Source organism: Melanerpes formicivorus, unplaced genomic scaffold (assembly GCF_026170545.1).
Source record: "Melanerpes formicivorus ecotype bairdi unplaced genomic scaffold, bMelFor1.0.p_v2 SCAF_82, whole genome shotgun sequence".
NCBI classification, from domain to species: domain Eukaryota; kingdom Metazoa; phylum Chordata; class Aves; order Piciformes; family Picidae; genus Melanerpes; species Melanerpes formicivorus.
In genome coordinates, this window is record NW_027142434.1 from 1,285,999 (window position 1) to 1,298,618 (window position 12,620).

Consider the following 12,620-nt stretch of genomic DNA (forward strand, 5'->3'; position numbering starts at 1 on the left):
CGCCCCCTGGTGGCCCTTGGCACGGGTGCCGCGGGTCCCTGTCCCCCCGCGGCTGACCCCTGGCCCCTGTCTTGTAGGACCTGCAGCTGTACCTCTCCAACCTGGCCAACCAGATCGACCGGGAGACCGGCACGGCGGACGTGCCCCTGGTGATCCTCCTGGATGACCTCAGCGAGGCAGGCTCCATCAGCGAGCTGGTCAATGGTGCACTCACCTGCAAGTACCACAAATGGTGAGAGCCCCCTGCACCCCTCCTCTGGTGCAGCCCTCCCCTCCCCCCAGCACCTGCATGCTCCCCGCTGCTCTGGGCAGCATCCCTGGGCTGCTGGAGGTGAGGCTGCACCATTGTGCTGTGCTCAGAACGGCTCTGCCACAGGCTGGGTGCTGCTTCTCATGGCTCCTGTCTCTCCCTGTCACGCAGCCCCTACATCATTGGAACCACCAACCAGCCTGTGAAGATGACCCCAAACCATGGCCTCCATCTCAGCTTCAGGTGAGAACTGCACATCCCTGGGGAGCTTGCCCATGAGGCTAGGGCAGGGGGGGTCAAGAGCCATCACTCCTGTCTTGGGGCTGTCCAGGAGACACCTCCTGTGCTCAGGCAGCCTGATGGGAACTGAGCCCCAGGCCCATCGCTGCCATCCCAGGAGGACCTCATGTCCCAGCCTTGGGGCCATGCAGAGTGGGGTTGCTTAGGAGGTCCCCGGAGGGTACTGGGGAGCAGAGCAGCTCGTGTGAAGACCCAGCTCTGAAGCCCTGAGTCTCCCCCAGGATGTTGACCTTCTCCAACAACGTGGAGCCAGCCAACGGCTTCCTGGTGCGCTACCTGCGGCGGAAGCTGCTGGAGTCGGACACAGACATCAATGCCAACAAGGAGGAGCTGCTGCGCGTGCTGGACTGGGTGCCCAAGCTCTGGTACCACTTGCACACCTTCCTGGAGAAGCACAGCACCTCGGACTTCCTCATCGGTACGCCCCTGCCACACTCCTTCCTCCTCTACCTCGTGCTGCTGGCAGCCCCCAGGGGCTGGGGCAGACCCCTTCCAGAGGAGCTCGGGGAGCAGCGGTGCTGCCCTGCACCCCCCAGTTCCACACAGCCATCAGTGGGTGATGCACAGGAGTGTCGCTCTGCCCTGGGTGGCATTTGTCCTGTGCCCGCTGGGAGCTGTCGCTGTGGTGTCAGCTGAGGCTGCCCATCTGAGTGCCACCCTCCCTCCTTGGGCACAGAGGAGCTGTGTTCCCAAGCAGGTGTCCCTTTGCCTCACCGCCTTGTTAGGGGGAGGTTGAACTTGGCAGCCCCATTGCTTGCCTGGCAGCTTGCTTTCTGCCCATGTGTGCTGGGCAGATGCTGCCTGGGCTCTGCTCCCAGGAGCTGGTGGAAATCAGGGCACTGCCCAGGTGCTGTGCTGCCCTGGGGTCGGTGGCTGCAGCAGGGGAGCCCAGTTCCCATCTTGCCTCTTTGCCCTCCCCCTGCCAGGTCCCTGCTTCTTCCTGTCCTGTCCCATTGGCATCGAGGATTTCCGGACCTGGTTCATCGACCTGTGGAACAACTCCATCATCCCTTACCTGCAGGAGGGGGCAAAGGATGGCCTCAAGGTACCCAGAGCTGCCTGGGGACATGCTGGTGCAGCAGCCTGCTGGAGTCAGGAGGGGGGAGGTGCTGGGATGTGGGGCACAGGTGGCATCCCTGGCAGTCCCTGCGCCGTGGCTGCGGGGGGCACAGCCCTGCCCTGAGGGGCTCGGGCTGCCGCCGGCCCCGGCGCGCACTGAAGGGGCGGCTGCCGCTCGCTCCCTGCCTGCAGGTCCATGGGCAGAAGGCAGCCTGGGAGGACCCTGTGGAGTGGGTGCGGGACACCCTGCCCTGGCCGTCAGCGCAGCAGGACCAGTCCAAGCTGTACCACCTGCCCCCGCCCACCATCGGCCCCCACAGCGCCGTGTCCCCGCCCGAGGAGCGCTCCGCCAAGGACACCACGCCCAGCTCCCTGGACGCAGACCCTCTGGTACGGCCCCGGGCTGCCCGAGGGGGAGCAGCAGGGGGGAGCAGCAGGGGGCAGCTTTGCTTTCCCGCTCGTCTCTCGGTGTCAGAAGCCTGGTGTGGGAGTGGGGAAGTGTTTTGCACTCCTGTGAGGAGCAGATCCAGGCAGATCTGGAGGAGGTCTGGCCAGGCTGGAGAGCTGGGCGGAGGGGAACCACATGAAGCTCAGTAAGGACAAGGGCAGAGTCCTGCCTCTGGGGAGGAACAGCACCAGGCACCAGTGCAGGCCAGGGGTTGTCCTGCTGGAGAGCAGCTCCAAAGAGAAAGACCTTGGAGCTCTGGTGCACAGCAAGTGCTGCATGGGACAGCAATGTGCCCTGGTGGCCAAGAGAGCCAGCAGCACCTGGGGTTCATGAAGAAGAGTGTGGCCAGCAGGCAAGGGAGGTTCTGCTCCCCCTCTGCTCTGCCCTGGTGAGACCACATCTGGAATGCTGTGTCCAGTTCTGGGCTCCCCAGTTGAAGAGGGACAGAGACCTGCTGGAGAGAGCCCAACAGAGGCCATGAGGATGATTGGGGGACTGAACATCTCTGCTGTGATGAAAGGCTGAGAGCCCTGGGGCTGTCGAGTCTGGAGAAGAGAAGGCTGAGAGGAGATCTGATCAATGACTGTGTCTGAGGGGTGGGGGTCAGGATGGAGGTGCCAGGCTCCTTGTGGTGGTGCCCAGCAATAGGACAAGGCACAGCAGGTACAAGCTGGAACCCAGGAGGTTCCACCTCAACATGAGGAGAAGCTTCTTTGGTGTGAGGCTGCAGGAGCCTGGAGCAGGCTGCCCAGAGAGGTTGTGGAGTCTCCTTGTGTGGAGACTTCCAAGCCCCACCTGGATGTGTTCTGTGTGCCCTGCCCTGGGTGCCCTGCTCTGGCAGGGGCTGGGACTGGATGATCTCTGGAGGTCCTTTCCAACCCCTCCCATTCTGTGGTGTGCCAGCAGTGTGGCACTCTACAGGGCATTGTGTCCACAGCCAGAGTGGGGCTTGCACGTGTCAGATGCCATCTCCCCTCCTGTATGCCACCTGCTGAGGCTGCTGGCAGGCAGCAGGCTGCCATGGGTGATGCTCCAGGGCTGTCCTGCAGTGCTGCATTGCCATCCCAGCCCTCCTGTGGAGCATCTCTTGCAAGGGGAGGCTGAGAACCCTGGGGACCCTGTAGCCTTGGAAAGGGTAGACTGAGGGCATCTTCTCAATGCACAGAAATAGCTAAAGGGTGGAAGTCATGAGGCTGGGGCTGGGCTCTTCTCAGTGGTGCCCAGGGGCAGTGGGTACAAAGTGGAACACAGGAGGTTTCACTGGAACTTGAGGAGAAACTTCTTTGGTGTGAGGGTGCTGGAGCCCTGGAGGAGGCTGCCCAGGGAGGTTGTGAGATTCCTTTCTTCTGGGGACTTTAAAGCCCCACCTGGATGTGTTCCTGTGCAGCCTGATCTAGGCATACCTGGCACAGGGGGCTGGGGCTGGGGGCCTGGACTGGATGACCTCCAGAGTCCCTTCCAACCCACACCACTCTGGGATCCTGTGCCCAACGCCAGATCCTGGTGATGGGGGAGATTGTGCAGCATCCCTGGGCTTTGCTTTGCCCTCTGGGGAGCTGTTTGCAGTGGGTGGTTAGGGTTAGGGCCTTGGCTGCCCCAGGGCCTCCACAGCCCTCTTGTCCCCCTCGGGCTGGGTGCCACTCCTCTCCCTGCAGATGGCCATGCTGCTGAAGCTGCAGGAGGCTGCCAACTACATCGAGTCTCCAGACCGTGAGACCATGGTGGATCCTGACCTGCAGTCGACTCTGTGAGGCCCAGACATGCCAGCCCAGGTGGAGGGGAGCAGCTGCCAGCCACGCTCCCACCAGGCTGCTGCCCTTCTCCTTCGGTACCCCGGAGCAGGGCTGGCGAGCGGAGAGGACCTGGGCTCTGGCGCGTCCCGGCGGAGCGTGGGGAAGCTTGGTTCACACGTGGGAGAGAGCAAGGTGCCATCTCCCCTCCCCACCCTGGGGGTAGGAGAATCCTGGTATCTCTTCTTGGTTTTTTCTGTCTCTACTGCAAACTCTTGGGTGTTGGGGCCAGGCTGACCGACGTGGCTGAGCCCCAGCTCCCGGGCACCGCAGGAAGGCCTCTGCGTGGGGCAGGGACCCCGCAGGAGCCACCTGGGCCAAAGCTGGGGAGCAGGAGGAGCATGTGGCCACAGGATGAGAACGAGGGCGTGAGGGTCTCCAGCTCCCTTCCCCCAGGCAGGCACAGCAGAGGGAGCAGTGCCAGGGGAAGTGCCCACCCTGTGGCAGCCGAGGCCACGGGGCGCTGGCCGCGCTCTGTGTGCGCTCCCAGTTCCGCCTGCAGGGCAGCCACGGCGACCAGGACAGCCAAATAAACCCTGCTCTGCTTCTTTTAGTTTGTTTGCCCCCTCCCCTCTTCCTTTGGCCGAGTCCAGATTTCACTGGGGTCCCTTTTTTGGTTTGGGTTCTCTGCTCTCCTGACCTGGAGCCTGTGGCCTGGTGCCTGCCCCTTCCCTGTTAGCAGCTTCCTTTCCCTATTGCAGCTGTTGGTTCCACCACTCAAACCACCTCTGTTATGAAACTGGTGCTCACTGGACAACCTCCAGTCCCTGAACCCACCTGCTGAGGCTTCACTGCCTAGCTGAGATGGGACCTGGCAGCTGGTGGCAGTGGGATGCTCCTTGGAGCAGCCCCTTGCCTGGTGGCTCCCCGCTCCCCAAAAGCACAAGGCAGAGTCTAGCCCTGGGGCTGGGATCTCTCACCAGGTCAGGGTGCCACAGGGCATCCACTTTCCAACACAGCTGGCCCTGGGCAGGGGGAGGGTGCTGCTGCCCTAACCTTGGGCAGCCACGTGCCTGCCCCATCCTTTTAGTGCTGGAGGGCACAAACTGCCCCATGTGCCCTGGGTGCTGCCAGGCCTGAGGGTGCAGGTTCCTGAGCCAGGGTTTGGGGTTGCCCCCATACCGCTGACTCCCCAGGGCTCTGTGCACTGCAGCCTGACAGGGTCTCACTGTGACCTGTGTTGGTGCTTTGGGGACACCTAGGGCTGCCATCTCTCCTCTTGTCCCTACCATGCAACTGTCACAGGTGAGGCTCCTGGCGTGGAGGGGATCAACCCTGGTGCTGCCACGGTGCCTTAATCCCTGGCTGTGCAGGAAGGGGCACGTGGGGCTTGGGCCAGGCCTGGCACAGCTTGTGCTGGCTGCAGTGTCCTAGGACTGTCCCCAAAGCCAGCTTGGCTGGGCTGGGACAAGGGTGGCACTGGTCTGAGCATGGCCAAGCTGGGGCTGCTGCCTTCAGCACCCCTTGCTTGCCTGTCCCTGAGCATGGCTGCCCCTAGGGTGCTCTACCAGGCCAGCACCTCCCTCCCTGAGCCCAGCTGGGCTCTGCACCTCCCCTGCTCATCTCTGCTGCCACCCAGCTCAGCTCCCATGCTCAGCTGGGGCCCCGAGGAGCCTCGTGGGGATAGGTGACCCCAGGGCTGGGTCTGCCTGAGCCCTGCCAGGCTGGGGACCAGGCAGCCTCAGCCTCTCCTCTTAGGGCACAGCTGCTGTGGCCTTCAGGGACATCTCACAACCCTCCAAACCAGGCATCTGCTCCGGGGCTTGGCCCTGCCGCCAGTGCCCTGGGGGGCAGCTGCCAGCTCTGCCGTGGTGCTCTCTGCCCGGGCTCCTGGCCCTGCCTTGCTGCCCGGCGTGGTGCTCGCTTCCTCTGTGCCGCAGCCTCCTGCCACCCCGCTGCCACCCCGGGGCCGGGCAGCCTGGTCCCTTTGCCCAGGGCCGTGCCCCCCCAGCGGGCTCGGGCACCAGGGCCGTCCCTTCGCCTTCGCTTGTGCCGCCGCCGGCCGAGGACTCGCTGTAAATAGCTCTGTAGTGGAAAGCCCTGCGTGGGGTGGTGGGGCCCGGCCCCGAGCCCCTCTCCTCTTTCCTTTGGTACTCTGTGGTAGCTGTGCTGTGCTCTCTTCTGTTCTGATCGTGCCAGGCACCGGCTCGGCAGCCGCTCGAGGCTGGCGCTGGGACCCGGCTCTCCCCTCCAGCCCCTCTTGCCCTCCCCACGGCTCTGGCCTGGGGAAAGGGTGGGAAAGGGCACCCTGCACCTTTGGGGGCTGCCCTGCACCCAGGCGATGCTGTGCTCAGGTGCCCTGAGGAGTCCTGTGAGGGGAGAGGGCTCGCAGCCTGCTGGCAGCCTTGGCTGTGCCTCCCTTGCTTGCTGACACCCCCAGGGAGCCACCACGCTGTTGACCAAACCTTCCCCATCACCGACTCAGGTGGGGCTAAGCTGCTAGGCCTCCCCCACCCTGTGTCCTGCAGGTTTGCCCCAGCCTTGCCCTGCCCCGTGCCCTCAGCCGGTGCTGGGGGCCTGTGGCACACTGCGGTGTAGGCCAGGAGGAATGCCACTGGGAATGGGAAGGGCCAGGGTGATGCCAGCAGGCATGCCCTGGGAGGGGGCAGGGGGTGCTTCTGCTGGCCTGACCTGGCGAGAGGAGGTGGACCCTGATGGGTTCCTCCTGGCTTACAGCCAGCACCCTCTGTGCCCAGGCATGTTCTGAGGGGCCCTGGGGTCTGAATGTCGCCCAGGGCTGCCAGTGGCTGTGGGCTGAGCCCCTCTGCCCGCAGGGGTCTGGTCCAAGGATTGCACTAACTCATCCCCCTGCTACCTCCACAGGTGCCCAGCACCCCTGAGGGTGCCTGCTGTCCCCAAGGCAGCCGTCATCCCCAGGGGTGCCTCTCCCCCCCCAGGAGCCAGTCACTGCCAAGGGTGCCTGCCACCCCATAGGACCAGTCACCTCCAAAGGTGCCTGCCACCCCCAGGGGTGCCCAGCACCCCCAAGGGGGTGTGTGTGATCCCCAAAGGAGTCTGTTGTTCCCCCAAGGGTGCCTGGCACCTCCAATGGTGCTGGCTGCCCCAAAAGGTGCCCATCACCCTCTAAGGGTGCTCCTCACCCTCCAAGGGTGCCTGTCACCTCCAAAGGTGCCTGCTGCCCCCCAAGGGTGCCAATCACGCCCTGAGGGCGCCCTTGATAGGTGCCCACAGCCCCCTGGGAGGGGGGCTGTGCTGAGGGGCTGGAGCTGGGAGACACCAGCGCCTCGCCCTGCTGCCCCCCTTGAGCTGCTGCTGCCCGGTGGCCTGACCCTGACCATTTTAGCTTTTTTCTATGGAGGAAAAGAAAACCAGAAACCCACCCAGCGACCACCAACCTTTTTTTTAATCAAATAAAGGGCGAAAATGGACAACTTCCTGTTTTAGATGACGTGTGTAAGTGGCTGGGGGGCGGGGGTGGGGGGGGTGGGGAAGGGGCTGTGTTTCTTACCTGCATGGCGATTCCTGCTGGGGGGGGGGGGTGGTTTTTATAGAGCACTTTTTACCTTTCTCTTTGAGGGATTTTTTGCTCCAGATTTCTACTGCTCTCTCCTGTCTGTCTTTGCTTTATTGTGGTGGTGGTGGTGGTGGTGCTGCTGCTGTTCCCCTTTTTGGTGTCGTTGGGTTTTATTCTCTCTCTCTCTTTTGTTTTGGTTGGGTTTTGTTGTTGTTTTTATCTCCTATGTTGATTTCTTCTGTTGGGTTTTTCCCCCCCTCCCCTCTGGCTCCTCCAGAAGTTTGTAAACTCTCTCTCTCTCTCTCTCTCCCATTTTCTACCTGCTGTCAAGAGCCCCAAACCCCCACTGTTGTACATAGCTGCGGGAACAATCACCCTCGGGAACAAAACACCATCTGGACTCTTTTATTCCTTTCCACCCTCTGTTGGTTTCTTTGTCTGGGGAGGGGGGGGGTTGGGGTTTGGTTTTGTTTTTGGTTGGGTTTGGGTTCTGTTGGTTTGGGGGTTTGTGGTTTTTTTTATTTAACTTAAGAAGAAATTGGAAAAAGAAGTACAAGAGGAAGCCAGGACACACACACACACACACACAAAAGCAAAAGAAATGGAACTCAAAAGGCTTGAGGGTTACTCCAGAAGACAGAAACCAATCCAGCCCTGCACCAAGCAAAGTCAGCTGCTGCTGCCCACGCTGCCCGCGCCAGCCGGCATGTCTCCTCTCAGTCGTCTGTCTAACACCATTGGATTCAATAAAGTTATCTCCTGTAGGGCCTGGCTGCTGCTCCTCTGTCTGGGGAACCCAGGGCTGGGAGGGCCAGGAGGAGGGGAGAGGCCTTGGAGCTGCGAGAGGGGAGGTTGAGACCGGAGAGGGGGAAGAAACCCTCGACAGCGAGGGTGGAACAGGCTGTGGCTGCCTCCTCCCTGGAGGTGCTCAAGGCCAGGCTGGATGAGGCCCTGAGCAAGCTGTGCTGGTGGGAGGTGTCCCTGCTCGTGGCAGGGGGTTGGAGCTGGATGATTTTTGGGGTTCCTTCTGCCCCAACCCATTCTATGGTTCTATGCACAGGAGCAGGCACACAGGAGCAGGCACACAGGTGTGCGCTGCTGGCCAGGCTTGGGGTGTGACGTGTGTTGCACCCACATGTGTGCACAGCCCCAAGCTGGGGAGGGGCTTCTGGCAAGGGCTGGGAGTGCCAGGGTGAGGGACAATGGCTTTGAGCTGGGAGAGGGGAGACTGAGACTGGAGAGGAGGAAGAAATTCCTTAGAGTGAAGATGGGGAGACTCTGGCACAGGTTGCCCAGGGAGACTGGGGCTGCCTCCTCCCTGGAGGTGCTCAAGGCCAGGCTGGATGAGGCCCTGAGCAAGCTGTGCTGGTGGGAGGTGTCCCTGCCCAGGGCAGGGGGCTGGAATTGGATGAGCTTTGAGCTCCCTTCCAACCCAGCCCATTCTGTGACTCCATGATCATGAGGTGAGCACTTTGCCACTGTAGCTGCAAGGGTCTGTCCTGAAGCATCCCCCTGAAATCCCAGCAGGAGCTGGTAGCAAACCCAGGAATGAGTTCCTGCAGGGGTGAGGGCAGTGCTGCTCTGTCCTGGTGTTTCCCCCAGGCTGGCTCTCCCCTGGGGGCAGTGCAGGTGAGGAGGGGATGGTGAGTTGGCCAGAGGGACCTTCTAAAGGGGACCCAGGAGGTGACCTTGGGTCAGGAAGTGGTGCTGAGGGTTTTGTGCCATGCTTGGGCAACCTGAGCTGGTGGGAGCTGTCCCTGTCCATGGCAGGAGGTTGGATCTTGAAGGTCCCTTCCAACTCATTCTATGGTTGTGTGATTTGGGTTCTATGACACCTCAGGCCTGGCTCTGCATGGGAGGGGGCAGGACAGTTCTTGTCCCACCACACTTCTGCCCCTGGCCTTGGTGGCCACACATCCTTTGTAGAAACCTTCCTGGTTGGAAATCTTGGCTGTCCTGCAAGGTGCTGAGCAACCTGCTGTGGCTGCAGACTGCAGGGGGGGTTGGACTAGATGAGTTTTAAAGGTTCCTTCCAACCTTCTATGCTGGGAGGGGGTTTAGTGGTCAGGGACCCCTCTCCCAAGAACCTCTTCTCTGTCTGGAGTGTTCCAAAATGCTTCTTGTTTGAGATCAGGGCATGGTGCAGGACACAGAACTAAGCTGGTGAAGGGCCTTGAACAGAAGTCCTATGAGGAAGGGCTGAGGGACCTGGGGTGGTTTAGTCTTCAGAAGAGGGGAGGGGAGAGACCTCCTTGCTCTCCACAGCTCCCTGGAAGGAGGTTGCAGGGAGGTGGGGGTTGGTCTCTTCTCACAGGCATTGAGAGACAGGACAGGAAGAAATGGCCTCAAGTTGTGCCAGGGGTGGAAAAAGTCCTTCCCAGCAAAGGTCCTCAGGCACTGGCCCAGGCTGCCCACCCAGGCAGGTGGTGGAGTCCTCATCCCTGGAGGTGTCTAAAAGCCACCTGGATGTGGTGCTGAGGGATGGGGGTTGGTGGCAGTGGCTCAGCAGCAGTGGTTGTGAGCTCTGGGTGAGTGCTTGGACTCGATGATCTCCAAGGTCTCTTCCAACCTCAGCTGTTCTCTGGGTCTGTGCTGGCAGCAGGGGTCAGTGGTCTCTCTCCTGGGGCAGGGGGAACAGAGTGTGCCCAGAGAGTGTGGGGAAAGAGTGGGGGGCTCGGGGTGGGTGGGCATCCCTTTGGGCCCCTTTCACCTCACCAAGGCTGGTCCCCATCACCCCTTTGAAAGGGACACGGTGGTGCCAGCTGCCACCCCACATCTGTCTCCAGCACAGGGGGCAGCTGGCCCTCAAGCAGCAGAGTTCTGTGCCCTGTGCAGGGGTGCAGCTGCAGATGCCAGCCCCGGGGAAGGAGGACCTCGGCCTCCCCGGGGGGCTCTGGAGCTGTGCTGGAGCAAGGAGGGATGCTCCAGGAGCCGCTGGTGGCTCAGGATGAGGAGCTGTGAGAGGCTGCAGTGGCGAAGGCGAGGCCAGGAGAGGGCTCTTGCACCGGCTCCGTGCTGCTGACTCCAGGGAAGTCAAGAACCAGAGAGGACAGCCCTGGACCTGGGGAGAGCAGCAGGTTCTGGGGACTCTTCGTCCCTCAGAACATGTCATGGACGTGGTCCCCAGCCTGTGCTGGCTCTGTGCAGGCAGCAGAGCAGCAGAAGGGTTCCACATCAGGGGGAAGTTGTTCACAGTGAGGGTGTGGAGCCCTGGAACAGGCTGCCCAGAGAGGTGGCAGAGGCTCCATCCCTGGGGATGGAGCAGCATATCCTTGGTGCTGTCCTTAGGCATAGCAAGGACAAGAGGGTCACCAGCAGCAGGCAGCAGGGTTTTACCAAGGGACAGTCATGTCTGACCAACCTGATAGCCTTTGATGAGGACATCAGCAGGTGGATGGTGGAGCAGTGGATGTGGTTTCTCTTGATTTCAGTAAATCATTCACCAGCAGCTCCCACAGCATCCTCCCAGCTGAGCTGAGGCCGTGTGGATGGTCAGGGGCTGAGGTGGATGTCCACTGCCTGAAGGGCAGATGGCAGAGAGCTGTGGTCAGTTGGGGAGAGTCCAGCTGGAGGCCTGTAGCTGGTGGGGTCCCTCAGGGGTTGGTCCTGGGCCCAGTGCTGGTCAGTATGTTCATCAAGGACCTGGCTGAGGGCACAGAGGGCACTGCCAGCAGGTTTGCTGATGGCACCAAGCTGGGAGCAGTGGCTGACACCCCTCAGGCTGTGCTGCCATGCAGCCAGACCTGGACAGGCTGCAGAGCTGCTGGGGAGGAATGGAATGGAATCCAACAAGGACAAGGGGAGAGTCTTGGAGCTGGGGAAGAACAACCCCAAGGACCAGGACAGGTTGGGGACTGAGCTCTTGGAGAGCACCACAGAGGAGAACAACCTGAGGTGTCCTGAGCCAGCAATGTGACCTGGTGGCCAAGCAGGCCAAGGGCATCCTGGGGTGGATTAGAAGGGCTGTGGTGAGTAGGTCAGAGAGGTTCTGCTGCTGAGGCCACAGCTGGGATATTGTGTCCAATTCTGGGCCCCTCAGGTCAAGAAGGACCTCAGGGAACTGCTTGAGAGAGTCCAGCCCAGAGCCCCAGAGCTGCTGCAAGCAGTGAAACATCTCCCTGTGAGCACAGCTGAGGGAGTGTGATGGGTTCCCAGGATGGGGTAACCCAGCACAGGGAGCTGGGGCTTGGAGCAGAGCAGCCTGAGGGCTGCCCTCAGTGCTGGGGATAAAGCTGTGCAGGGCTGGAGCCAGGCTCTGCTCAGGGATGGCCAAGCACAGCACAAGGGGCACTGGGGGCAAGCTGGAGCAGAGCAGCTGCCAGGGGAGCAGGAGGGGAAACTTTGTCCCTGGGAGGCTGCTGGAGCCTGGAGCAGGCTGCCCAGAGAGGCTGTGGAGTCTCCTCTGGAGATATCCGAAACCCCTCTGGATGTGTTCTGTGTGCCCTGCCCTGGGTGCCCTGCTCTGGCAGGGGCTGGGACTGGGTGAGCTCCAGAGGTCCCTTCCAGCTCCTAACATTCAGTGATTCTTCAAGCACTGCAAGGCCACCAGGAGGTCTCCCTGGAGCCTTCTCCTCTCCAGGCTGCACAACCCCAACCCTCTCAGCCTGGGCTCCCAGCAGAGGGCTTCCAGCCCTGCCAGCACTGCTGTGGCCTCCTCTGGCCCTGCTCCCCCAGCTCCCTGTCTGTGCTGAGGGCTCCAGAGCTGCCCCAGCCCTGCAGGGGAGGTCTGAGCAGAGCAGAGCAGAGGGCAGAATCCCCTCCCTGCCCCTGCTGCCCACCCTGCTGGGGCTCAGCCCAGGACAGGCTGGGGCTGGGCTGGTAGTGCTCAGTGCCAGCTCCTGGCCAGCTCTGCACCCCCAAGGCCTTGTCCACAGGGCTGCTCCCCAGCCTGGATCAATGCACTTGGCCCTGTTGAACTTCAAGCTTCACACATGTCCAGGTCCTGAGCTTGCCCAGGTCCTGAGCTTGCCCAGGTCCCTCTGGATTGTTTCCATCCCTCAAAGACACCTGCACCACTCAGCTTGGTGTCACTTGCGAACTGGCAGAGGGTGCCTTGACCCCACTGTCCCTGCCATCAATGAAGACATTAAACAGCACTGGTCCTGTCCCAGCACAGATCCTTGAGGGGCACAACTCACCACTGCTTTCCATGTGGACACTGAGACAGTGACTGCAACTCTTTGGATGTGGCCATCCAGCCAGCTCCTTATCCATCACATCCACCCATCAAGCCCTTGTCTCAATTCAGAGGCAATCTCCTTTCTGGGGGTGCAGCTGAAGTGTCACAGCCACATCACA

General features: G+C 61.6%; 1 protein-coding gene across 2 annotated transcripts in view; it reads left to right on the forward strand.

Annotated features, from left to right (window-relative positions):
• The window catches only part of NAV1 (neuron navigator 1), a 104,624-nt gene extending 97,360 nt beyond the window's left edge, over nucleotides 1-7,264 (forward strand). For both annotated transcript variants that reach the window (XM_068164652.1, XM_068164651.1), the window contains exons 27-32: nucleotides 78-232; nucleotides 422-493; nucleotides 772-968; nucleotides 1,477-1,595; nucleotides 1,802-1,999; nucleotides 3,713-7,264. In XM_068164652.1, coding sequence (XP_068020753.1) covers nucleotides 78-232; nucleotides 422-493; nucleotides 772-968; nucleotides 1,477-1,595; nucleotides 1,802-1,999; nucleotides 3,713-3,808 — 837 coding nt within the window. In that variant the 3' untranslated portion in view covers nucleotides 3,809-7,264. The remainder of the gene's footprint in view (nucleotides 1-77; nucleotides 233-421; nucleotides 494-771; nucleotides 969-1,476; nucleotides 1,596-1,801; nucleotides 2,000-3,712) is intronic.
• Nucleotides 7,265-12,620: the final 5,356 nt, after the last annotated feature.